This window comes from Eretmochelys imbricata, chromosome 4 (assembly GCF_965152235.1).
Source record: "Eretmochelys imbricata isolate rEreImb1 chromosome 4, rEreImb1.hap1, whole genome shotgun sequence".
In the NCBI taxonomy this organism is placed as follows: domain Eukaryota; kingdom Metazoa; phylum Chordata; order Testudines; family Cheloniidae; genus Eretmochelys; species Eretmochelys imbricata.
In genome coordinates, this window is record NC_135575.1 from 130,630,840 (window position 1) to 130,656,813 (window position 25,974).

Below are 25,974 nucleotides of genomic sequence, written 5' to 3' on the forward strand. Positions count from 1 at the left end.
CAGCAGTTTCTCGCTGGAGTCTGGATTTGAAGTTTCTTTGTTTTAAGATAGCGACCTTCATGTCTGTGATTGCGTGACCAGAGAGATTGAAGTGTTCTCCGACTGGTTTATGAATGTTATAATTCTTGACATCTGATTTGTGTCCATTTATTCTTTTACGTAGAGACTGTCCAGTTTGACCAATGTACATGGCAGAGGGGCATTGCTGGCACATGATGGCATAAATCACATTGGTGGATGTGCAGGTGAACGAGCCTCTGATAGTGTGGCTGATGTTATTAGGCCCTGTGATGGTGTCCCCTGAATAGATATGTGGGCACAATTGGCAACGGGCTTTGTTGCAAGGATAAGTTCCTGAGTTAGTGGTTCTGTTGTGTGGTATGTGGTTGTTGGTGAGTATTTGCTTCAGGTTGCGGGGCTGAGGCCAGTCCTTGCCTACAGACAGCCCCGCAACCTGAAGCAAATACTCACCAACAACCACATACCACACAACAGAACCACTAACCCAGGAACTTATCCTTGCAACAAAGCCCGTTGCCAATTGTGCCCACATATCTATTCAGGGGACACCATCACAGGGCCTAATAACATCAGCCACACTATCAGAGGCTCGTTCACCTGCACATCCACCAATGTGATTTATGCCATCATGTGCCAGCAATGCCCCTCTGCCATGTACATTGGTCAAACTGGACAGTCTCTACGTAAAAGAATAAATGGACACAAATCAGATGTCAAGAATTATAACATTCATAAACCAGTCGGAGAACACTTCAATCTCTCTGGTCACGCAATCACAGACATGAAGGTCGCTATCTTAAAACAAAGAAACTTCAAATCCAGACTCCAGCGAGAAACTGCTGAATTGGAATTCATTTGCAAATTGGATACTATTAATTTAGGCTTAAATAGAGACTGGGAGTGGCTAAGTCATTATGCAAGGTAGCCTATTTCCTCTTGTTTTTTTCCTACCCCCGCCCCCCCCCCCAGATGTTCTGGTTTAACTTGGTTTTAAACTTGGAGAGTGGTCAGTTTGGATGAGCTATTACCAGCAGGAGAGTGAGTCTGTGTGTGTATGGGGGTGGGTTTTTGGAGGGGGGTGAGGGAGTGAGAGAACCTGGATTTGTGCAGGAAATGGCCTAACTTCATTATCATGCACATTGTGTAAAGAGTTGTCACTTTGGATGGGCTATCACCAGCAGGAGAGTGAATTTGTGTGGGGGGGTGGAGGGTGAGAAAACCTGGATTTGTGCTGGAAATGGCCTAACCTGATGCTCACTTTAGATAAGCTATTACCAGCAGGACAGTGGGGTGGGAGGAGGTATTGTTTCATATTCTCTGTGTATATATAAAGTCTGCTGCAGTTTCCACGGTATGCATCTGATGAAGTGAGCTGTAGCTCACGAAAGCTCATGCTCAAATAAATTGGTTAGTCTCTAAGGTGCCACAAGGACTCCTTTTCTTTTTGCGAATACAGACTAACACGGCTGTTACTCTGAAACTTTGCATAATAGTAGATTTTGTATAGTATGCATCCAGGGCTCAATTAGTGGTGCTGCAGGAAACACAACTTTGAATTACCTAACTTAGGCACATGCCTGTGTCCATTCCTGGTCATAAAAGCACTTAAGCATGTACTGAACTTAAACCTGTGCTTAATCCCATTGTCTTCAATAGGATTTACACATGTGTAAGTGCTGTGCTGAATAGGGATGGACTTAAGCACATGTTGAAAGCTGAGCTGCTTTGCTGAATCAGGGCTTTCAGGGCCAGATTTTGAAAGGTATCTAGGCACCTAAAAAGGCAGATGAGTCCTCAGTGGGGTTTTCAAAAAGCACCTAGGTGCCTAACTCCCATAGGGACCTGGGTGCCTAGGGGCTTTTGAAAATTCCGCTAGGGGGTTATCTGCAGCTGTAGCTACCTAGATAACTTTAAACATTTGGCCCTAAGGTACCAGAGCTCAGATAATGTGATGAAAGGTGCCATATAAAAATCTGAGATGACACATACGAGATCATTTGTGAATTCGCAATCCTAATCTTATACTCTACTGTACAATATTTTCAAATGTGTATAACTTTCTTTCCAAGCCAAACTTCTTTAAAGATGTCAATGACTTTTTTTCTTTCATTGAGGTCTAAATCTAGTGTTAGTCTGAAATAGTACATGTAGAGCTTGGGTTTTTTTAGTTATTTCAGTAAAAACAAACAAACAAACAAACAAACAAACAAAAAAATCACCAGAAAAACATCTTTTTTTTTTTTTTAAATGCTTAATGTATACAATAAGGACCACATTTACACCACTTCTTTTCCTCTCCTCTCTTCTCTGAGCTGCAGTGGCTCTGCAGGGCGGAGAGGACGAAAAGCAAGGCCGATTTGTTTTTGTCACTAAAGCCAGCAGACTCTGGATTATAAAACCACTGTTCGGGGCAGGACCGCACTTTAAAGAGGGCAAAAGGGACGATGAAGAAGTTAGACTGGAAGCCCTAGAAAGCTCCTGTACTGCAGGTCTCAGTCACAGAGCAGAGCACAGGGCAGGAGCAAAGAGGGAAGCAGTTCTGAGCTCGGCACAAGAGCTCCCAGGGATTCATCAAATAAGAAATTAACAAGCCTATCATAATCTCTTTCACACCCATTCTTCTCCTTTGGCCATGATCCTTACACTGTTTTCATTCTTCTCAGTTTATGGGCTTGTTTCATTGTTTCTTTTTACCAACAAACCAATTAAAAAAAAAACAGGCAGGGGAGGGGCATTCAGCTCCTTTGAGTGCCTGGGCTCACTTTACAGGGCGTTGCACAGACGGCATCACAATACGACTTCCCAGCCCTGCTCCAGCACAAAAGCAGATCAGGAATTTTCAACCCGGTTATTTAACCTTGCCGGAGCCGTTATTTATGCAGCAACCTACAAGGAGGCTCAGGGAGGAGATCAACTCAGGCACACCACGGGCAGTAGAAAAATCAGCATAATCTGGCCACTCACCAAAACTCGCCAGATCCCAAGCTGTGTAAATCAGTGAAGCTCCACTGAGTCAATGGAGGAAAGCGATTTATACCAGCTGAGGATCTGGATCAGCGATTGCAATGATGCCGCAATGCAGAACATGTTGGGCCAGGACAGTTTAGAAGGAAAGTTCCAGTCAACCCAGACTCACCGGGCAACACTGTGAGGAAAGCACTGCGGAAGCTGTATCCCATTGTGTTTGCCCCTAGGCAGATGTACATCCCAGCGTCCTCCTCTTTGGCTCGTGTTATCATCAGTTTGTTTAAGTAGGAGCCGTCCGGACGGGACCAGACCTCCCCGGTGGGGAGCACGACAAACTTCTGCCCCCCGACGTCAATGGTGGAGTTGTACTTGTTCTCTGTGCCGTACTCCACCCTTTTCAGCCACTGGATGACGGGCTTGACGTCGCTGCGGACCTTGCACTGGAACGATGTGGTCCCACCATAGTCCACGGTCGTGTTCACAGGGTGCGTTCCTGTGAGAATGGGTTTGGACCGAGTCCTCTCTGCAAACAAATACAACACGTGATGAAAAATAAATTGTGTTCCTCAATCCGATTGGGGACTGTTTAAAGACAGAGGCTGCAAATCCCTCTGTCAGTGCTAAGGAATCAGGCCCCAGAAATCTCATCTCAAAGGTATTTTCCATCTCTACTCTGATCACATTATCCCAGCTACCTACTGAGCTAGGGGCATCAGTATTTAGCCACCCAAGCCCCACTAATGTTACGGGGAGTCACACAGTTCAACCCCAGAACTAACTAGTTTCCCTCCTGCTTTAAAGAGGACTTTAAACTGTCACTCAACCGTAACACAAGGCCAGTTTATAAAGCTGCATTTCCCGGGTGGTATGCATAGGACTAGATATTGCAAGTGTTCAGTAATGGAGGGGATGGGGAAAAGGGAAGACACTGAGCAGCCTTTCCCCTACTCTGTACCATCCATTCAAGGTTCTGGCCCTTTTGAAGTCCCTGTGCTCTCTTGAGTGCAAGAACTGTCCCCTGCTACTACCCCTCAGGGTGCTGGTGATCCCAAAAAGGAGAGTCAAGGAGGAGGATGGGCCACATACCCCATTGCTGAGACTGGCTAGTGTAGCTGAATGGCCACAGAGGTGAAGGCAGGTTGCATGCTCGGAAGGGGTGCTGCAGCAGCTGCTGTCCTGACTGCATCTTGAGCATGGATTGCACCTCCTTAGGAGAAGCATTTCCCAGAGCTCTCCTGCAGGGCACAGTTGCCAACTTTCACATGGTAAATAAGCACCCCAACTTTCACAAGAAGCCAAAAATCAAGCTAATCCCATTTCAAAACAAGGCCAAACCAAGCCAATCCCTAAGAACCCCAATACTCTATGTGACTAGATCCGCCCAGTGGGCAATCTGGGATTGCAGTGGGCCCGCTGTGCACCCCTGACTCTCTCCCCAACTAGTCCCTGCTTGCCTCCCCTTACCCCTGCTTGCCGGGAGCTGATCAAAAAAAGAAGCAACAAGCTACAAGCCAAACAAGCAACAAGCCAAAAACTAGCCAACAAACAACTCACAAGCCAATTAAGCAAAAAAAAAAAACCAAACCCCAATTTCTGCATTTTTTTCGTGGGTTTGGCATGTCTGCTGCAGGGGCACAGTGCAGTTCTGCACTGCCAAGGCACAGGCCTGTGCTTACTGGTGCACTTTGACCCTCAGGGGCATAACACCTGCTGCATTATTCTCTGAATCTGGAACAGGGCAGGTAAGTGTCCTGAGCCAGGATGAAAAAGGGCAAACCACACCGACACTTTCCTGTCATTATTCCAGAAAGAAATTCAAGAAACCCTGCAGGATAGTGTAGCAAGGGTGGCAACCTAAACTGACTGTTATGGCAAAAGTGCTCCTGGCATTAATCGTGATGCTGGCCCATAGCATCACCAGGCTAGCTTCCTGCTAGGGTGGCAGTTATATATAATCTTAGGATGTTTCCATGGGGCAGTCCTGCATGTTCCCTGCTAGATCTGTAGGATATAGTGTGCTTTAGCCACGGGGACCTATTATGAGTCAACAGGAGAGTCACAGGTCCAGGCTGTTGCTAGCCCAGTGTGGGTACGACAAGAGAGGGAAAGGAACATTCCCTCTCCTTGCACAGGGGAAATCCCTGTCTCTCCAAAAGCCCCCTAGACTTACCAAAGAAGACGGGACAAGGCCACTCCACTTTCTGCACTAGCCAGCTGATGGTGGGGAGTGCAGGCTGCATCCTGTTAATGGGGGCAGCAATGGCTACTCAGGGACATGCTTCCTGAAGTCCACTTGGAGGAGTGCTTCATCACTGGGGCTGGCAGAATGCCTGTGGGAACCTGATGCTGATGGGAAGTCCTCCATCTTTCCCCCACTTTCCTGGCTCAGGGAGGCTTACACACCAAGTTTTAAGCCCATAGGTGTTAGGGGTGGGAAAGACCTCCTAAGTCAAGTACTTCACTTCCACCTGCATAAACTCTTATTTCGTCTAGTCTAATCGCAAATGTGCTAAGCATGGAGCAGCCACCACTTCCCGTGCCGTTTTCTGAGGAGAACTCCACAGCCGTCTTGCTTCCCTAGTCAGCAGGGAAGCCTTCTCTGCCCTCTGACCATCTCATCTCAGGAGCACTCCAAGATTCCCCTGCTGGCCGGGGAAGCAAGATACCATGATAGAAAATCAAACCCAGGGTTCTCAAAGAGCATTAAGACTAGCTCACCAGACCAGCCTATTATTATTTATTATTACTAAACTCAGCGGCCTCAGGCAGGGACCCCATTTTGTCAGGCACTGTGAAAGAAAAGTGTATCCATTATTGCAAGGGTGCTGAATAGATTCCAATGCTCACATCTGAAAGTCAGTATTTACCACCCGTTTCTGGAGAGAGGTATCTGAAGTACCACAGATTTCCCTCGTCTAGGTGCAGGGAGACACTGTTGTCTCAGATATCAGTGTGTGGCAACGGCTGGCAAATGCTGACCTTTTAATGGAAACCACCCTTGGGCTGGGTGTGTAAAGAACCAGTTCCCAGTATCACCGGGCAGGCATTGAGATGGGAGGAAGGAACAATGTTCCATACTTTGATGAATCAGGATAAGATGTACAGGAGGCTATCGGCACCGAGACCCCAGGGAACGTGGGCCAGCGTGGCAGAAATGTCACATATTCTTAAGAGATCATACATGAGGAACACACCAGCAGGGATCGAAGCTGGAAAGACCTAGACTCAGATAAGCAAGTGAGACTGAGAAGTGGAGGCTTGGGGAAGATTTAAGGAAGGAAATTTAATAAAACCTGAAACGCCCATGGCATGTTATTAAAATAGGAGGAAGCCTGTGAAAATGCTGTAATACTCTTATCGCTTTGGTTCTATTGCCCCTTTGGTCACTGTTTTTGTTCCTAGCCAGAAAACGCTAATGACAACAAGGGTTACATATATGTGTAGGTTGATAAAAACCAAGATAAACGGGGACTACTCTCTGACACAGAAAAGGGTTTGTTCCTGGGGCCGTCTGGTTTTGATGAAGTGAAAATGCCACAACTGACATTAGGATGGGACTTGATTCATTTCCCTGTCTCTGCTCCTGGTTTTAGTGTAAACACATGTTTTTACCGTCTCCACACAGCTGCATTTTTATTGATACCAGATGTCCAGCAGGTTTGTGCATTCGGAGCACAACACAACTCCCCACATGTGCTTTTAATTCCTGTTATTCTAGAGAAAGGGAGTTATCAGAGAACAGATTTCACACCGGGATAAACTTGATCATGCTAAAACACATGCACTAACATATGAAGAACATGCTTTCTCTGTATCATGTGTTGCTTTATGGTCTTCCGTGCTCCTGCTCCTGACTATATTTGATCCTTAGTGAGGTTACAGGAATAAACCATCCTGATGTGTAGAAAGAATAGTAAATATGGCAGGCGACCAGCTTGGCTTAACAGTGAAATCCTTGCTCATCTTAAACACAAAAAAGAAGCTTACAAGAAGTGGAAGATTGGACAAATGACCAGGGAAGAGTATAAAAATATTGCTCAGGCATGCAAGAGTGAAATCAGGAAGGCCAAATCACACCTGGAGGTGCAGCTAGCAAGAGATGTTAAGAGTGCCAAGAAGGGTTTCTTCAGGTATGTTAGCAACAAGAAGAAAGTCAAGGACAGTGTGGGCCCCTTACTGAATGAGGGAGGCAACCTGGTGACAGAGGACATGGAAAAAACTAATGTACTCAATGCTTTTTTTGCCTCTGTCTTCACAAACAAGGTCAGCTCCCAGACTACTGCACTGGACAGCACAGCATGGGGAGGAGGTGACCAGCCCTCTGTGGAGAAAGAAGTGGTTTGGGACTATTTAGAAAAGCTGGACTAGCACAAGTCCATGGGGCCGGATGCGCTGTATCCGAGAGTGCTAAAGGAGTTGGTGGATGTGATTGCAGAGCCATTGGCCATTATCTTTGAAAACTCATGGTGATTGGGGGAGGTCCCGGATGACTGGAAAAAGGCTAATGTAGTGCCCATCTATAAAAAAGGGAAGAAGGAGGATCCGGGGAACTACAGGCCAGTCAGCCTCACCTCAGTCCCTGGAAAAATCATGGAGCAGGTCCTCAAGAAATCAATTGTGAAGCACTTAGAGGAGAGGAAAGTGATCAGGAACAGTCAGTATGGAATCACCAAGGGCAAGTCATGCCTGACTAATCTAATTGCCTTCTATGAAGAGATAACTGGCTCTGTGGATGAGGGGAAAGCAGTGGACGTGTTGTTCCTTGACTTTAGCAAAGCTTTTGATACCGTCTCCCACAGTATTCTTGCTAGCAAGTTAAAGAAGTATGGGCTGGATGAATAGACTATAAGGTGGATAGAAAGCTGGCTAGATTGTCGGGCTCAACGGGTAGTGATCAATGGCTCCATGTCTAGTTGGCAGCCGGTATCAGGTGGAGTGCCCTAAGGGTCAAACCTGGGGTCAGTTTTGTTCAATATCTTCATTAATGATCTGGAGGATGGTGTGGACTGCACCCTCAGCAAGTTTGCAGATAACACTAAATTGGGAGGAGAGGTAGATACGCTGGGGGTAGGGATAGGATACAGAGGGCCCTAGACAAATTAGAGGATTGGGCCAAAAGAAATCTGATGAGGTTCAACAAAGACAAGTGCAGAGTCCTGCACTTCGGACGGAAGAATCCCATGCACTGCTACAGACTAGGGACCGAATGGCTAGGCAGCAGTTCTGCAGAAAAGGAACTAGGGGTTACAGCGGACGAGAAGCTGGATATGAGTCAACAGTGTGCCCTTGTTGCCAAGAAGGCTAACGGCATTTTGGGCTGTATAAGTTGGGGCATTGCCAGCAGATCGAGGGACGTGATTGTTCCCCTCTATTCGACATTGGTAAGGCCTCATCTGGAGTACTGTGTCCAGTTTTGGACCAAACACTACAAGAAGGGTGTGTAAAAATTGGAAAGAGTCCAGCGGAGGGCAACAAAAATGATTAGGGGACTGGAACACATGAGTTATGAGGTGAGGCTGAGGGAACTAGGGATGTTTAGTCTATGGAAGAGAAGAATGAGGGGGGATTTGATAGCTGCTTTCAACTACCTGAAAGGGGGTTCCAAAGAGGATGGATCTAGACTGTTCTCAGTGGTAGCAGATGACAGAATGAGGAGTAATGGTCTCAAGTTGCAGTGGGGGAGGTTTAGGTTGGATATTAGGAAAAACTTTTTCATTAGGAGGGTGGTGAAGCACTGGAATGCATTACCTAGGGAGGTGGTGGAATCTCCTTCCTTTGAGGTTTTTAAGGTAAGGCTTGACAAAGCCCTGGCTGGGATGATTTAGTTGGGAATTGGTCCTGCTTTTGAGCAGGGGGTTGGACTAGATGACCTCCTGAGGTCCCTTCCAACCCTGATATTCTATGATTCTATGATCTCCCCTCTCACAGCCTTTCTCCTCCTCTTTCTTGTGCTTGCAGCATCATAATCATTTGCATGGCACCATACTAGGCTATCATAAACATAGCATAAACCAAGGAATAGAAGCTCTTCCTCACTTGATCTGAATAGCTTCTCCAGTATAATTATTTTCAAAAATAATAAGACAGGAAATTAGAGCCACAGAATCCTCTATTGGGTTACATACAGAGGACAGCAATCTAGTTCATCCCACTGCCACAGCAGGACAATCCCCTATAGCATGTGCCCTAAGGTCCAGATTTATAGAGGTATTCAGGTGCTAAAGATGCAAGAGAGATGCCCCGTGGGATTTTCAAAGTGCCTAGGTGCCTAACTCCTAATGGGTGCCTGAATTCAGTGCCTCAGAGTCAGGCATCTAGGCACTTTTGAAAATTCCAGTAGGCTTCTATCTGTAACTTTAGGTTCCTAAATACCTTTAAAAATCTGGGCCTAAATGCTTTGTCTTGTTAATTTTTAATTACTCTAGTGATGGGACTTTTATCACTTTCCTTGGGAGACTGCTCTATGACTCAACAGAATGCTTTTCTCTGATATCCGTCCTAATTTTTCCACTGATTCACTTCATCCCATTATCTCTGAGTAGCCACCCTAAACTATTTTTATTCAGATACATTAAAGGCTTTATCCAACCCACAATGAAGTCAATAGAACAACTCCCAATGGCTCTTAGACCCTAAAAGTGGGACTCTCTGGTCTGTAGTCTGAAATCGCACTTAACTTTTTTGGCAGGCACATCACCTTATGAGCACACATACCGGGGTGATCACTGTCACCATTAGTTCTCTCTCTAGATAGTAGCTTTTCCCGAGTACCTCCCTGCTACTCTGGGAGTTGCTCTCACCAGACATACTAACCTGCATTTATCAGGATGTATCACATTTTATTATTTCCTGCCCATGTTTCTGACCTCTCTATTAGAGACTCTGAAGAATTGTTTCTCTGTCTGCGCTGAAGTTTGCAACACCTCCCAGTTTAGTGTAATCTGGGAATTCAGTTTCTGGCATTGCACACAGCTCTTGGTACAATGTTCTATTTATTCAAGTCAGCGCACTTGTAAAAGCCCTTTCCTAATAACCCACTCAGCCCAGAGGCAGCACTTACGGATTACTTCAACTTTATATGTTGCATTGATTTCTCCAACTTTGTTAAACACTCGGCACGTGTATTTCCCACTGTCCTCAGGCTTTAAGCTCTTCAAATTCAATGTCCACTTCTTCTTCTTGTTCTCCCCAATCTCCTGAGGTGTGAGGGGCTTATTGTCCTTCAGCCAGGTGATGTCAGGCCTAGGGTTTCCACTGGCAACACACTTCAGGCGGACTGAGCTTCCTACAGGCCGTGCAATCACCCTCCGTCTCATCTTGGCAGGTTGCGTGAATCTGGGCCGGGCTGCAAAGGACACAAAGTGTTGATTACACTAAGCAAGGTGCATGATGGACCACACAACCAGAGCACTACACGGTTATCTATAGGGACTGCCGCCATTGTTTCTGAGACACTCTACTCCAAATATGCAAGAATGCCCATGCATCACTACTGCATACACTGGTCCAGTGTGGTTCCTTCATAAAAATAAGTATTATGTAGGTTCGTAGATTTTAAGGTCAGAAGGGACCATTTTGATCACTGGTTTGAATTCCTACATAAGACAGGCCATAGAATTTCACTCTATAATTATGGCAGTGGATTACAGCAATGTCACAAAATAATACCAGAGTCACCTGTACTTCAGGGCAGAATTTGGCCTCATAGTTTCCCTTAGCAGTATGGCCACCTTTCAGGACACAACTATAGAATTATATTCTTTGCATTTCTTGGGTTCAGTCATGACCAGAAGCAGAATCCAGAGTTCCATAAGCTTGATTGTTCTTCTGGTCTATTTCTGATCATCCAGAGTGGAGATAAGCACCCTCCACACCCGCTGATTTTAATGGGAGTTGAGAGTGCTCAGCAACTCCCAAAACGTGGCCAAATGCCAGCAGAGAGTCAGAGAAATTGTACAAGGAACCTGCTCTTTCTGTAACTCAAAGCCAATTTTACAAGGTCCAGAGCTTCAGATTGTCCAGATGAGCATCCAGAGTTCTGAGTGCTGATCTGAACTGAACTTTCTGAGATTCATTCAGCTTTAATTTATGAAAAATTAATACTAAAAAGCAGTCTCATTCCAAAAAAACAAACAAAAAACAAACAGAAAAAATCCATGAGTTTCTGAGGTTAGGAAGAGCTACTAACCCACTCATTCCACATGACAGGTGAGCAGAAACATGGCACAGGGCTGTTCCATTACAATAGCATCTAGGAGACCTAGCAATGGGTAGTGGGTTCTTCTGCAACCTTGTCCTCAAGGAAGCACAAGTTCTCAAGTGGAAGCTCACAATGGACCAAATCCTGACCTCACAAAAGTCAACAGGAAGTGCAGGATTTACAAAAGTACCCAAGGGAATTAGGCGCTCAGTTCCTACTGACTTTTGAAGACATTATTTCAATTATTCATTAAATTCCACAACAGAATTTCAGAGGAAAAGGGGGTGGAATAATATTGTCCACATGGCTTTAATAGTTTTGCACTGTGTCCTTTCTGTAAAATAAATGGATGGCCTGATTTACCAATATGATAAAAAAAAATCTATTAAAAAGCTCTTAAAAATTGCTACAGTGGAATATGGCAGTTTCAAGGCCAGAACCTTGTCTAAGAGCGGCCTGTAATGAACAATTCAGAAGACGGCATAAATCCCCCACAATTACTCTCGTTATGCAATACTACACCCGGCGCATTTCTTAGCGCAATCTCCTGCCAAGCCTACTTCCACTTCTTCCTCTTCAGCCTACCTAACTCCCACCTGGCAATCCTCCAGTCTATCCAAAACACTCCAGCCAAACTCACCTTCCTCTCTCACTACTTTGACCATGCCAGTCCCATCTCAAGATTCCAGTCAGTGGCTCCCTGTCAGACTCAAACTCCTTTCCCTCACTATTCCTCTACACAGCTCTGCCCTGGTTACATCTTGTGTCTTGCTTCCCCTAAATCTCTCACTCAGGCCTAGAGCAAAGCCCCACTTGCACTTTCTCGCTTTCTGTCTCCTGTGCCAGATGAATCCTCTGTGATCCTTTCCTCCTTCAAACACCCTCCTCCAAGCCCCCTTCCTTCCTCCATGTCTCCAGTGACCCACCCTCCCACACCAGCCTAATGAAATCTAAATTAATAGCTCTTCCTCCCAGCCCCAAAGGGAGCTGACAAGCTGCGGGCCTTGCCTTGAGCGCAACCTTATATCCTTCCTTCATGTAACACCCCTTCCCTTCCTTCCTGTGACTTGCTCCGCCGCTGCCATCTCTCCCGGCACCGTGTCATGATGTGTCTCACCTAGTGTGTAAGGGCCTTGAGGCAGGAGCTGCATCTTTAATTCTATCTGTAAAGAACCGTGCAAATATTGAATAGATGGATGTGACTGGCCTTCTCTATGACACACTGGGGCAGGGTACACCGATTAGCCACCGGAGTGTGTCACTGCAGCAGAACAGCCGTGGGAATGCCAGGAAAGGTGTGCTTGAGGTGCTCTCTGAGCTCCCCAGTGCACAGGGAGAGTCTCATAACACCTCCTCAGGGGGTGCAGCAGGCTCCCCAACCGTGCATCCAGCCAGCTCTGTTCTCCAGTGCACAGGGAGAGCCTCACGACACCTCCTAAGGGGGCTCAGCAGGCTCTCCTGTTAGGATATAGATAATCAGGCCTGTCTGTAAAGGCCTATACTCTAAGAATTTAGGTGTATTCTTATCACTTAGCTAGTTATAGAGGTATAAAAGAAAGAATCAAAATCACTGTCTGCCAGTGTAAGGGCCTTCTCTTACTGTGACAGTCTGAGGCCTTGTTCTTAGGCTAAGGCCTTTGGCTAAGCAGCAGAGGCAGCCATAAGCTGGGAAGCGACCGGTCACCTCCTCACATTCCAACCTAGTCACATTGAAATAAGGTGCTATTGGGCTGTTAGGAATACAATCCTGTCCTGATAATGCCTATCGCCTCCAGAGAAAGGGAAGTGCCTAGAAGATGTAAAAGGAAACTTAGTTTGATAGCATCCTGTCTGGCAATAACTCACTTATCAATTGCTGGGATGTGAAATCCTCACTTCTGTATTGTTTTGTCATTATAGTTCCCACTTTGCTATTGTTTATTTACATGGTCTCTGTCTGGTTCTGTGAGTGTTTCTGTCTGCTGTATAATTAATTTTGCTGGGTGTAAACTAATTAAGGTGGTGGGATATAATTAGTTACATAATCATGTTACAATATGTTAGGATTGGTTAGTTAAATTTCAGGAAAATGATTGGTTAAGGTATAGCTAAGCAGAACTCAAGTTTTACTATATAGTCTGCAGTCAATCAGGAAGTGGGTGTGTGGGTGGGGGAAATGGGAACAGGGAATGGGGGTGGGGAATTGGAATCATGTTTTGCTAAGGGAGGGAATGGGAACAGAATGGGGGTGGGGAAATTGGAATCATGTTTTGCAAAGGGGGGGAAATGGGAACAGGGACACAGGTAAGGCTCTGTGGTATCAGAGCTGGGAAGGGGGACACTAAGGAAGGAAACTGGAATCATGCTTGCGGAAGTTCACCCCAATAAACATCGAATTGTTTGCACTTTTGGACTTTGGGTATTGTTGCTCTCTGTTCATGCGAGAAGGACCAGGGAAGTAAGTGGGTGAAGGAATAAGCCCCCTAACATCCCTGACCGTGCATCCAGCCAGCTCTGTTCTCCAGTGCACAGGTGTGGTGGGGCCCTGGTCCATGAGGTGTCCGTAGGGGCACAGGCCGGGAGCAGTCCCTGTGCTCAGGAGAGCACAAGCACTGCAATTGTTCTCGGTATATGAAGGGAGAAACTCCCCACCTCCACGTACAACCTGGCTCATTATGAATGAGCTGCTCACTCTAGTGCTTTTTGTGGCTTCACAACGGTGGCAAAAATTACAGCCCGAGCTCTGTTGGAGGCTGGTTTATGGCTGCTGTGCCACGCCTGCTCCGTCCCCTCACTACTCAGGAGTGGGAGAGGCTGGCGGGCAGCTCCCTGGGCATGAGGATGTTGGCGCGCAGGCCTCACACACTTGAGGAAAAGAAGCCGGGTCCCTCACAGATCTGAGTGTGTGTCACACGCACTGGCCTCAGGCCCAGCCACTCTGTCTGGGAAGAAGGCTGCCCATGGCGCTTCTTCTCTTCAAGGCCCTTTCTTGTATGAGCAGCCAGCCCCCGCCTTACCCCCCACCCTCACCCACGGCTGTCCTTCTGGATCTTCGCCATGTCATGTTATTTCAAACCCTGGTGCAGAAATGCTTCACTCTCCACGCAGGGGCTTTCATGTGTAACCTAATGAACCGGAGCAACTCCTGCACTGAATGTACTACCAGCGACAGCTGGGGCAGCTAGTGTCACGTGCTAGCCCATCCCATCGGTTTCCGTGTGTAAATTGCTGGGTATTCCCTCGATCATCTCCTGAAACCAGAGGCCTCCTATCCAGTAAAAACAGTCATGCTCTCAGAGAGATAATTAACCTGTTCAGCACCATGCTCTGGGAGCGCTCGAAACCATGGGGTTTAGCTGCCGTCCTGGAGACAAATGCCAATAGGGCCACAGGGTGCTTTCATTATGGGTGTGGAGCGTCAGGCTATGAGACACAGAAGTGGTCATCATCCAGCAGTGAAATGGGTCTAACTGGTTATCTTTTAACAAGGCAATAATTTACTCCATGCACATGAACTGAAGCCCATGTAAGGGTAGATTTTCACTCGATGGGATTTCTACACTAGCATTAGCATTTCACAGTGCAGCTCCAGAATAGGCACATTCACTAATATCTTTTGTACTGACCGATGAGTCACATCACTGACTTTAATCTTGGAACTTCATGTGTAACTGCCCATATCTGCCCTCTGCTTGCATAAAAATATTTCAATAGGGTTTGTTTTCCCCCCTAGTTCCTGCACAGGGACAATATTGTAAAACAGGGTCGGCATTTTCCTCACTACAGTCAGGTCAACAACAGCTCAGTTTGCTTTCACTCCTATCTCATCCCTCGAGAACTTTTGTTTGGAGTCCTGTGTTCACCCCTCTGACAATCCCTCTCTTAGACATGGCAATCTACAGGTAAAATAATACTTTTTCAGGCTTTTTTCCCCTTTTTCTTTTAGAAGGTTAAGTGATTACTGTGGCCTCAAAAGCTGCTTCATCCTGTGTGTGATACACTGAAACCAGATCCCATTTACACAGTCCTGAAAGGTTTCCTTGACAAAAGCTTGAATTGGGCAAGTTCAGAGAGGCCAGTTGACAAAAGGAAAGAGAGAGACGCACACACAGAGAAGAAAGAGTGAGCTTGAGGGAGTGAGAGGCCGAGAGAGCTGTGAGTTTGCATTTACTAAATGGCCGTTCCAAAATCTGTATCATCTACTGAAGGTTTGCTTGCTGAACTGCGAGAGGACCCTTTTGCAATGTGAGGGAGACCCTGGCGCACACCTATCTGGAATGCGCCAGGTTGCAGCCCCTTTTCCGGCTCCTCCAGAACCTCTTGTTGAGGTCTGGCTGCACTTTTCCCCACACCTCTTCATATAGGCACACACTGTTTGTGGCCCCACAAAGACGCGAGACCTCCTCATCAACCTCCTCCTGGCACTGGCCAAAGTGGCCATCTACAACACCAGAAGGAGGATGTTGGACAGGGAGGTGCTCTGCGACTGTGAGGCCTATTTCCATTCCTCCCTTGTCTCACGTATCCGGGCAGAGTTCCTCTGGGCAGCGTCCACTGGCTCCCTAGACAGCTCTGAGGAGTAGTGGGTGCTATGCGGGGTTCTCTGCTCGGTGTCCACCTCTGAATCCCTAGTTTTGAACCTATGATCCCCACTCCCAACCCTGTTATTCCTTAGTTGTTCCTCGTCAATCGTTGAGTCCCGGGTCCAGTAGCTCCTCTCCAAGGGTTGGGGGCAGGGCCTTTAGAGCCAGAGGACCCCATTACAGAGTGCCTCTATGTTATTCAGACTTTGCATGACTGTTCTCCCACACACCTTTAGGAGTTTGCTTTGTAAACTCCAAGAGCTGCACTTTGCTACAGTATAAATTATGCCATATGCAAGCGTGAGGGAAACACAAGTTGACTGAGTCAAAGGGACAGTGTGTGCAGGTCTCCTGCTCTAACGCTGTCTATTATGAAGATTTATTCGGTGTAATTAAAATTAAATAATTAATGGCAAAACATCAAGCAAAAACTTGGTAGGAAGCAATTTAACAGATTCCTTTCCTTGAGGAATATGTCACAGATGGATGGATAAGTCTCAGAGGTGCCTGCTGCATCCCCTTAACAGATAGAGTTAATGCAGTGGTTGCAGAAATGTCCAATTTATCATGATTGTCCACAATTACCTTTAGAGGGCACTTCTGCCACAAAGCTCAACTTCTGGCTCATGCCCCTTATGGGAATGAGGTCTAAAGACAGGTCTGTGTTTGCCTTTTTTCATGTGATATGTGCAGAATCTGTCCTGTGAGATTTCTAGAAGTGTGGAATAGCTGAATCTTCCATCCTTTCTCTATAAAAATCTGCCATCTTCTCTCCGAATTACATCCCTCTTCACCAGCTTCCCAGGACAGAACAAGCACTGGGTCCTGGACCCTGTCTGCAGTCCTGTGCAAAAGATGCTAGCATGGTCCACATAATAATGTAATTAACTTTATGTGCATTATGTTTATGTGCGTCACTGCCCTCTGGTAAGAACTGGAACTACAACACAATGGTATCATATACCCTCTACTGCCAACAGCTGGAGGGGATTATCCTTAGCTCGGCAGTAGGAGCTTTGAAACAGAATGAGTTCCAGCCTCACTGTTGCCATGAGGTTACCTGCTGGCCATATTTCACAACATGGTGGCTTTCCTGAAGTTGCTAGTCATGCATTTGTTACATTATTCTATTTGGAATTTCTTATTTTGATGACAGCTTAGATCTGCCCTGTTTGGGCAAGGGTAAATTCTTGAATAAGGCTCTTTAGACTGGATGAAATCTCTCAGAAATAGGTTTAGGAACATGGTGACAAATCATCAATCAAACTAAAAAAATTTAAAAAAGGGATGAGCTGTAGCTGGGTCATAAAAGCAAAAATGAGATCTGGCCCTGACACATCTGGGTCATCAGTTCAAATTCCTGCCCAGGCCAGTAGTGCCCAAAAGTTGTTCTGTTTCTCCACAAAGAGCGTGTGGAGAATGGCTTGAACCAAACCCTGGGTCAGGACACTCTCAAACCTTGGAGCAGTTCAGAGCCTTGTTTCGGAGCTGGTTTTAGCAGTTTCTGCTAAGCTTATGACAAGATGAACAAAACACTTAAATGAACCTCCCCCTCGCCCAACCAACATAGCTATGCTGGCAAAAATCACTGCGTTGACACAGCTTATACAGGCAAAAAAAGTCCTCTTGCCAGTACACCTTCCATCAATCAGGGAGATGGTTTAACTGTATGCTGGCTGAAGGAGTTCTTTTGCCAATAAACTGCATCTTCACTTGAGGGCTTTGTACTCTAGCCCGACTTGGTGATTTTCAGAAGTGCTCAGATTTGCCCTAACTTTGCTCCTGTTGAAGCCAGATCTCCCATTTGACTTCCATGGGAGCAGAGGTAGGCCGGCACTCAATGCTTTTGTAAATCCCACTATAAATTTCAATATGTTTTTTATGGAGAATTTATGCCCAGCCGTACTAGGCCTACCCATGCAAAGGAAAGCCACTGCTCCTGGAAACAAGTACAAGAGAGCACAATGCTAGGATATAGCAGACGCTCAAGTGTGGATCACCAGCTACATTTCCTGGGGCAGGTGGACACTTAATAAAGGAAGGGATCAGTTCAGACTGATGCATTCAGACGAGATTCAATTTGACATTTGACCATCCACAGATACAAATTGATCTGATCACTGAATTCCTTTCACGGTGCCTTTTCCATTCCTTCAGTGCAATGTGACATCAAGGTGGACTTCGATGAATAGTACAGAACAGGGATGTGTGGGAAGCCAAAAAAAAAAAAATAAAAAATCTGTCCCTTACCCCACTGCTTCCCAGAATGATCTTCGTATTCGCCATTGGAGCCTTCAGACGCTGGGCTGTCCTTTCCTGAGCTGGCATCATCTGCAAAGAAAGGGAGAGAGAAGCTCTTAGAAACGTCTCCTCCTACATGGCTGCCTTTGATAGGAGGTTGCATTGCCTTTGGGAGGCACTGTGCTGCCACAAGGCACTTAAAGTGCATTTTGCACTCACTTCCTGGTGCTAGCAGCCTGGCCAGTTTAATGAACAATTTTGCTTGCTGCTTTATGAGCTTTTCAGTAGGCTACTAACATGATAGGAGATTAATCAATGTTTCCATTAATAGCCGACAAAAGCCCTTTTGTTTATATTTACTGGTCACCGTTCCCTAGGAGGAGCTGATCCATTCTACCCTCCATGCAAATAATTATATACATCAAAATTACAGCTAATTAAACCCGGGAGGTGGGAGAGACTTATGTGATCAGTCGTGTGGAGCGCAAGGAGTGGAATTCTGGCAACAGTTTTACTTTGCAGTTTCCATAAATGATCAGGAGAGCAAGCTCACTTATTGGGATCAAATGAACCTGGGAGAGCGCTGAATGGAAAGCTTTGGTCAGAAAGGCAACAATGTTGAGTAGACATGCTATTTTTTTTTAAAAAAAAAACAAACTAAGAGCACTGGAATGAATTGGACTAAATTTATGGTCCATCTAATCCTGTCCCCCATCATCATTTCTATTACAATAGCACCTCGAGTCCCCAACTGAGATCTGTGTCCTATTGTGCTAGGCGCCGCACAGATAAACAGTAGGAGAGCCCCTTCCCAGTCTAAATGGACAAGACAAAGGGTAGGAGGAAGTAAATATTCTTGTCCCCATTTTACAAATGGGGAAACAGAGGTTCAGAGAATTACCCAAGGTCAAATCACACGTCACTGTCAGAACCAGGATTAGAACCCTTTTTTCTGGGCAAAGTGATGACATCTCATTAACTATACCACAACTTATCCCAGACAAGTCACTCAGGCCAGAATTTTCAGACCTGGGATGGATGGAGATCCCTATTTCGGCACCTACTTAAGTGGCCTTATTTTCAGACGTGCTGGAAATTAAGTCAGTTGGGCTTCTAACAGGGAGCTTGGAGGGCTGGGTGGCCTACTGGTTGGAATGCCTGACTGCCGGCCCTTTGCTTCGCTGGTCAAGGTGCCTCAGTCTTTAAGGCAGTTGGGTAGAGGGACCCAGACCCGCCCTCTCCTCGGGTCCCAGCCCAGGGCCCTGTGTGAGTCAACCCCTGAATACACCTCCCACCCAGGAGTCTAAGGGCCTGGCTACACTGGAAACTTCAAAGCGCTGTTGTGGGAGCGCTCCCACGGCAGCGTTTTGAAGTGTGAGTGCGGTCGCACGCCTGGTAATCCGCCTCCACGAGAGGATTAGCTCCGAGTGCTGTCTACACTAGCACTCTACAGCACTCAGACTCGCTGCGCACACCCCGGAGCCAGCAAGTTAGAGGCTATAAAATGTAAGTGTAGACAAGCCCTAAATTCACTCCTCTGGGTTACTTCTTCCCGCTGTCCCTTCATTGTGGGGCATGGCCCCTACAGTCCAAGTCACGAGGGTGGCTTGTCTCTCGTAGCACTCCCTTGTGGACCTTGGGCAGATCCCTGCCACAGTCTCAGGCTCCTCTGGACAGGGCAGCCCTAAATTTTGCGGGGCCGGAACCACACAAGGTCTCCGTGCTTCAGTCACCCAGTTACTTCTTAGGGCTGCTGCTCCTAAGTCTCTTCCAGTCTCCTCAGCCAAGGAGATGGTATTATTTCCTGGTGGCTGCCTTGGCTGGCAGGCTAGTGACCCTTCCCCTCAGGTAGGTAGGCAGCAAGTTCCTGCCTCTTTGCCAGTTAGCCCCAAACTGAGTCAGGTTCTCTCCTTTTCTTCCCCCTCCAGGCCTGGCACTGGCTGCAGGTATAATGGGGGAGGGCCAGCTGGGCACAAAGGCTCTCTTTAACCCCTTCCATGCTGGTGGGCGGTTTCTCCTCTTCATCTCAGGACTGTTCCCATAATTAAAGGCTACACAATCAGAGAGTTGCCTCAGTCACTGTGCACCAACATCAGTGATATGAGTGTAAATTCCACATGCAGCCCAAGAGAAATATGTGACCCTAAGGTAAGCGTATGGGAGAGACTAAGGGTTTAATTGTTCAAATCCTGAAACCCACCTGAAAAGATCTGGAGGCTAGAAGTGAGGAAAGCCTTGTTCTAATCTCAACTGCAGAGTCCAGGGGAAATAACTCAGCACATACACAAGCATGTCCAGAAACTCTTAGAAATAATGGATCTAGTCTTTGCAGCTGTTTAGCAAGGTGGATAATGCTTAAACAGTACAGTGAGCTCTGGCAGAGATTTTAAAGAAGAACAACATATATTTAACCCCCTTGGCACTCGCCCAATTACTGCCACGTTGGAAAACGGTGTGTCTTTTTAGCACCAGGAGTTTTATGCTTGCACGTGCATTGCTCTCATTTGCTGCTGCGTCTTAAACAGCATCCAAGGAGAACGCCTGAGATGCCACGCAGCGCGTCCGTCTGTCCTCCACTCGTCCCAAACATATTTTTCTGTTCCGTCTCTGGTTCTCTCAGCAAAGTTTCCCCAGAAGTACGTGCAGCTGTCACTTAGGAGGGAAAAGAAAACTTACAACCCACTGCACTGCTGCCTTGGAACTCCAGCAGCTCACTGAAGCTGCCCCCACTCCTGTCACTGAGAACACAGCAGGCTTTCACAAGGGCTGTGGCCAGCTCACACCCAACCCTTCTGGAAGCAGCATGAAATGGAATTGCCTAAGGCCCTTAAAGGCAACATTGACTAACCCCTCTGCCCCTCAGTGAAAACATACAACACAGAGTCCTCCTCAGCTTGAATGATCAGCAGCCCATTCTGCGCAGACTCCCCCCGAATGAATGGTAGGAAACAACGAATGCACTGCATTGTGCAAATGTACCTTTGCGACCTTTGAAAATTGAATGCAGTGAGTGTAAAAGAAAAGAAGAAGAAGACAGGGGGAGGGATAGCTCAGTGGTTTGAGCATTGGCTTGCTAAGCCCAGGGTTGTGAGCTTGAGGGGGCCATTTAGGGATCTGGGGCAAAAATTGGGGATTGGTCCTGCTTTGAGCAGGGGGCTGGACGAGATGACCTCCTGAGATCCCTTCCAACCCTGATATTCTAAGAAGACAAACTGGCTCCTTTCTGAATAATAATCAACTAAATTAAGCAGCAGCATTGATTTTCTTCTGTAAATATCAATATACTTGGAAATGGAATCTTGCAACTTTTTTTACCAAATAACCAGGAAATCCCTTTGCACAATCAAAAACCATTTAGAGAGTAAGGAAGGGCAGGCGGGCGGGCGGGCGGGCGGGGGGGGTGGGGGGGGGTGGGAGAAAAGCCATGGTCAAATATGAAAGAATTGCTGCCCCATTGTTCATCTGCTGAACATCTTAAAAGTGGATAAAACGTTTAAGTGGCAATGTTCCGTCAATTATATCTTAATCCTACTCAGCTTGATGTACAAAGAGCGGCATACCCACCCTTGCCTCCTGCCTCATGTTACAGTATGTCAGCTCATGTGCAACCCCTGCTCTGCTTACACACACTGACTGGCATTCTCAACACCACTTGACATGCTGCCAAGCCTTTGAAGTCAGCCAAATTGCTCCGAATCTGTTTGATCCTTTGAAGAAGACTCTTTGCTTGTTATCCAGCCAAATCCCAAACCTGTGGAGTTACCTACAAGACCCAGAAGAAGAAGGGGAAAAAAGTGGTGGGGGAGTGGAGGGAACAGAATAAAAATGAGTTACGGGAAAGATACTCAGCCCATAGTATAAATATCTCTTTGGGTGGAAAAGAAAAAAAAACCTGTGGTAAATAATTACTGTATTTCACCAGGGTTTTTCAGATCCATTAAGTCTCTCACTGTCTGTGTTCGTTGGGATCATTGCACGTCTAAAACCAAAACTCAGTAGCATATTCTAAAGAAAATAAATAAAACATTTTAGACTTGGAGCCTCAGATATAGTGAAGGGCTTTTTGGTGGGTTGGGTTTTTTTTTTTTGACTCAGCGGCTTCACACTAACTGGAGGGTCATTACAACGGGATCTGCACTCTTCAGTGGAACAACCTGGGGCTCCTCCCCTGCCACTTCTCTATAAATTGAGCTAGATCTGAACTCACTATGAGTAGGTTCCTCTGTTTATGCACAGAGAACATTCTCCATAAAACAATCTCACTGTTCAGCCTGCTCAATTCTAGAGAGAGAGCCAAGCCATAAATCTGGATCCAGCTCTGAATTTCCTCAAAGCTCAGAGGTGTTTGCTTCAGCTCAAGCCTCAAGTTTGAATCTGGAGCTGAATGTTCCCAAAAGGCAGGCGTGGTCAGATTTGTGGGATTCATTTCCTCCTTGTCTCTGCCTGGTTCCTCTGGACCTGGGTATTTTAATGACATGGTTTGTGTTCTGCCATCACCTTTATGAATGGTGCTGGTTTGTATCCGTCATTGAGTTATTATCAAGGGGCATTATGTTCAATCCAACAATCATTTTCGCTATCCTGTAGCACCAATGCTTCTTGTGCAGCCAAGGAAATAAATCATTCAAGACATCTGATGAATGATGCTTATTGCACGGATAGTGGACCTGAAGGAGTTGCTCGTGTGAAACTATGACCTGAATACCAGCGATGAGCGAGGCAACAAAAGCAACCTAAAGAAGAGTTTTGGTTATATTCAAAGCTGTCAGAACGACCCAGTAAATCAGATCGTTACTACCAATGAGGTGGACTGCTCTGTTCACCTCCTCTTTAAAAAACACACATCATTACAGCTGGAGCAGATAGCCTAGCGGTCTATGTGCCTTACGTCTGTAACAGTAAAATTCAGTGTTGTCTTTCAGGCAGAGAAACTGCCTACCGTGCACTTTTCCTGTGTGCATGTTTTTGTGCAAGACCTTAAAAACTGAGATCTTGTCATTGTCCCCCTCCCTTCACCTCACCGCCTCCAGCAAGAGCATTAAAGATCCATGACATCTGTAAGACTAATGGCAGGACCTGCACATTCTGCGATTCTGTGGCTGTGGAATTTGCCAAGCAATTCACCCTTGGTGACAGAATTGTGCTATAGAATCAAAGCTCTCAAATAAATAAATAAGAGAGCAGATCCTCGGCTAGTGTACGATTTAGGCCTTGTTTTTCTAACCCTCATAGTTGTGAAGATAACATTGAAAATGTGAGCTGAGTGTACAGCAATGCAGCACTGTCTTCACAAGCCTGCAGAGAGCCCGAAATAAGAGCTCTAAGAAGTGTAACTGCCCCTGTGACCTAGTCTGGAGCCTTGGATTTTGTAATTCTATGGCCAGAGAATCTGGCATTTTTACAAGGTGCAAGAAAATTCATCATTTTTGCCACGGAATTTGCCATTTTACTGCAGCTGGGCTGACGTTTTTATTTTCTGCCTCCCTGCCCTGCTGGGTCCTGCCTTCTGCTGCCTCTTACTCTTCAGTTTTCCTACAGGGTGAGTTAATTGGATTGCCGTGTATGATCCCTGCACTATTCCCGAAACCAGACAGCAGGGGGTCAGGCAGCCAAAAATGGAGTCCAGCCTGCAGCCAGGGAGCACAAAGAACACTGTAGGAGGCAATGCCCAGCTGAAGTTGGCTACAAGTTTCTCCTTCCTTTGGCATATATTGGGGGAAGGAGGTTCTGAACTGCAGTGCCTGAACATCATCACAGTAGCTAAAGGCCTACAAGATGTGCCCGCTGGAGGGCACAGTGAAAATCCCATAATTAAAAACAATCAGTGACAAATTTTATGTATTTTCAACTATGAGTGACTGTTGCTTGGGTTTATATGGTGGAGAATGGGAATGAAGAGAATTCAGGGGGGACAGAACGGATGAATGTTGCCACATCATTTAATAGTCCTTGATGCAGAATTTGGCCCCTTGTGTTGTGGACTATACAGGGCCCTGATTGTGGGTTTGTTTTGATGCAGTGGCTGAAATTTCCCTACCACTTAGCATTATGCATCATGCTTTATGCACATTGTCAGCCTGGTTGAAGCTCTCCCCACTCCAGAGATGACTACATTTCTGTACAGTAGTTTACGTAGCACTTTGGGACCATATGGCACAAAGAGTGCCGTATACAAGAAGGATATTTTATTATTATTAATATTATTACTGTTTATTATTATAGCAAAACTGTTCCAGATCTGCCTCCTTCTTAATGTTAAAACAAATCAAAAGTTTTAAATGACAGTTGGGCTCTGAGGGAAACTGATGGGAAATATTTACAGGCTGTCACCATGCCAGGATCAGATTTTATTTACGCATGACTTTCTGAGAATGTGTCATATTAGCTAACAGGGAATGGCTTGTTTTCAGGCCAAATACAGGTTCCGATCAGTCCTTCAAAGGGCAAAACAACGCCCCAATTTATGAAGCAAATATCTAACCGTGTTTGTCTATGATCCACAAAGTTGCTTTAATTTGTTATAATGCAAGACTAGTCCCTGCTTTGACTTGATGGGGCCAGCTTTGGAGCTTTTGATGTTAGAGGCCTTGAAAGCCCCATTTCACAGATGATCCAGCTTTGCATAAATAAACAAAGTGACCTTTGAACTCAGGCCTGAGACCTGAGCACACTTCAAAGCGATGGAAGGGGGTGATGGGGAATGAAGTGATCAGCATGCATCATTAAGGCAGCTCCCGCTCAACGCTACAGCAGTACAAGGAGGTGTAAATAAAGGGAGAGAGGCAGGCGGGGAGGGAGTGAAATGAGGGGGAAACGGAAAGTGATGTAATCCAGTCAGGCTTGAACAATTATATTGAGGCCTTCCCTTGTGGAAGAATGAAAGAGATCTCTCTCCCAAGTCCAGTTTACAGATCCACTCCCTCATTTACCCAAATCCAAAGTGAACAGTAAACCACATCTGCACCCTGCTGTCCCCTGAAGCTGGAGACGTCCAGTGAGAGAGCTACACAAACAGAAATATATTTGCTTGTTTAGTGGGGGCGGTGTGGCCGTGCCAGACAGGACTGACCCCGCCTCCTGAATTTAGGCTTGTGAGTCACCTGGTTGGAATTGACATGAACATCACTCAAAGAAGAAAAAACGGTTACTCACCTTCCCATAACTCTTGTTCTTTGAGATGTGTTGTGCATGTCCATTCCAATACCCACCCTCCTACCCCTCTGTTGCAGTAGCCGGCAAGAAGGAACTGAGGGGGTGGCGGGTCGGTAGGGCCCTATTTTGAGTGTCATGATGGCGCCACTCCAGGGGAGACCTGGACTGACCCGACGGATAGCGGCGCTTGGGGATCCTGGGCTGGAGCCGATACAAACGGCGCCGTGACCCTCGGTGCTGAGGCTGCTGGTGCCAAAGCTGTCTAAACCGGAACCGATGGTGTTGGGGCTGTCGATGCCGAGGCTGTCGGTGCTGTGGACGTCAGCGCTGACACCGCTGCGGCTGGCGTAGTTGACGCTGGTGGTGCCAGGGAGCGATAGAGCTACCCCCAATCCTGCCAATGACGACGATGCCGGAGGTAATACGGAAGTGGCCAAGGCCACCGCTGCAGCCCTGGAATGCATCCCTTCGATCCACCTTTGGCCTTGGTGAAAGGCCCAGAGAGTCCAAAAGGGCTACTGTGCCAGAGGTTGCCACTGTGTGGGCCACGGTCCCAGGTAAGGATGCTGGTCTCATGATAACCTGGACCATCTACTTCTGCTCCTATGAGATGGATAGGTGTCCGACTCCGACGTCCCTGAAATGAGGACCACCGAGGAGCAGTACTGCGAGGTGCTGAGGGTCCGCGCCGAGGGCTCAGGGACCGACGAGGCTGCTGACGCTGTTCTGGCACCGGGGAGCAGTGCACCGGGGATGGAAACCGCCAAGCCATCATTGTAGGCTTTCCCCTTGATAGTGCCGGGGGAGCGACCAGTGCCGGCGACCTCTCCT

The 25,974-nt window shown here is 46.7% G+C and overlaps 1 protein-coding gene across 1 annotated transcript in view; it reads right to left on the bottom strand.

Moving 5' to 3' along the window:
* The window catches only part of FGFRL1 (fibroblast growth factor receptor like 1), a 246,100-nt gene that overhangs the window by 2,225 nt on the left and 217,901 nt on the right, over positions 1–25,974 (bottom strand). The window contains exons 4-6 of the mRNA XM_077814678.1: positions 18,001–18,081; positions 10,049–10,333; positions 3,158–3,511 (exon numbers count right to left, since the gene is read on the bottom strand). Coding sequence (XP_077670804.1) covers positions 3,158–3,511; positions 10,049–10,333; positions 18,001–18,081 — 720 coding nt within the window. The remainder of the gene's footprint in view (positions 1–3,157; positions 3,512–10,048; positions 10,334–18,000; positions 18,082–25,974) is intronic.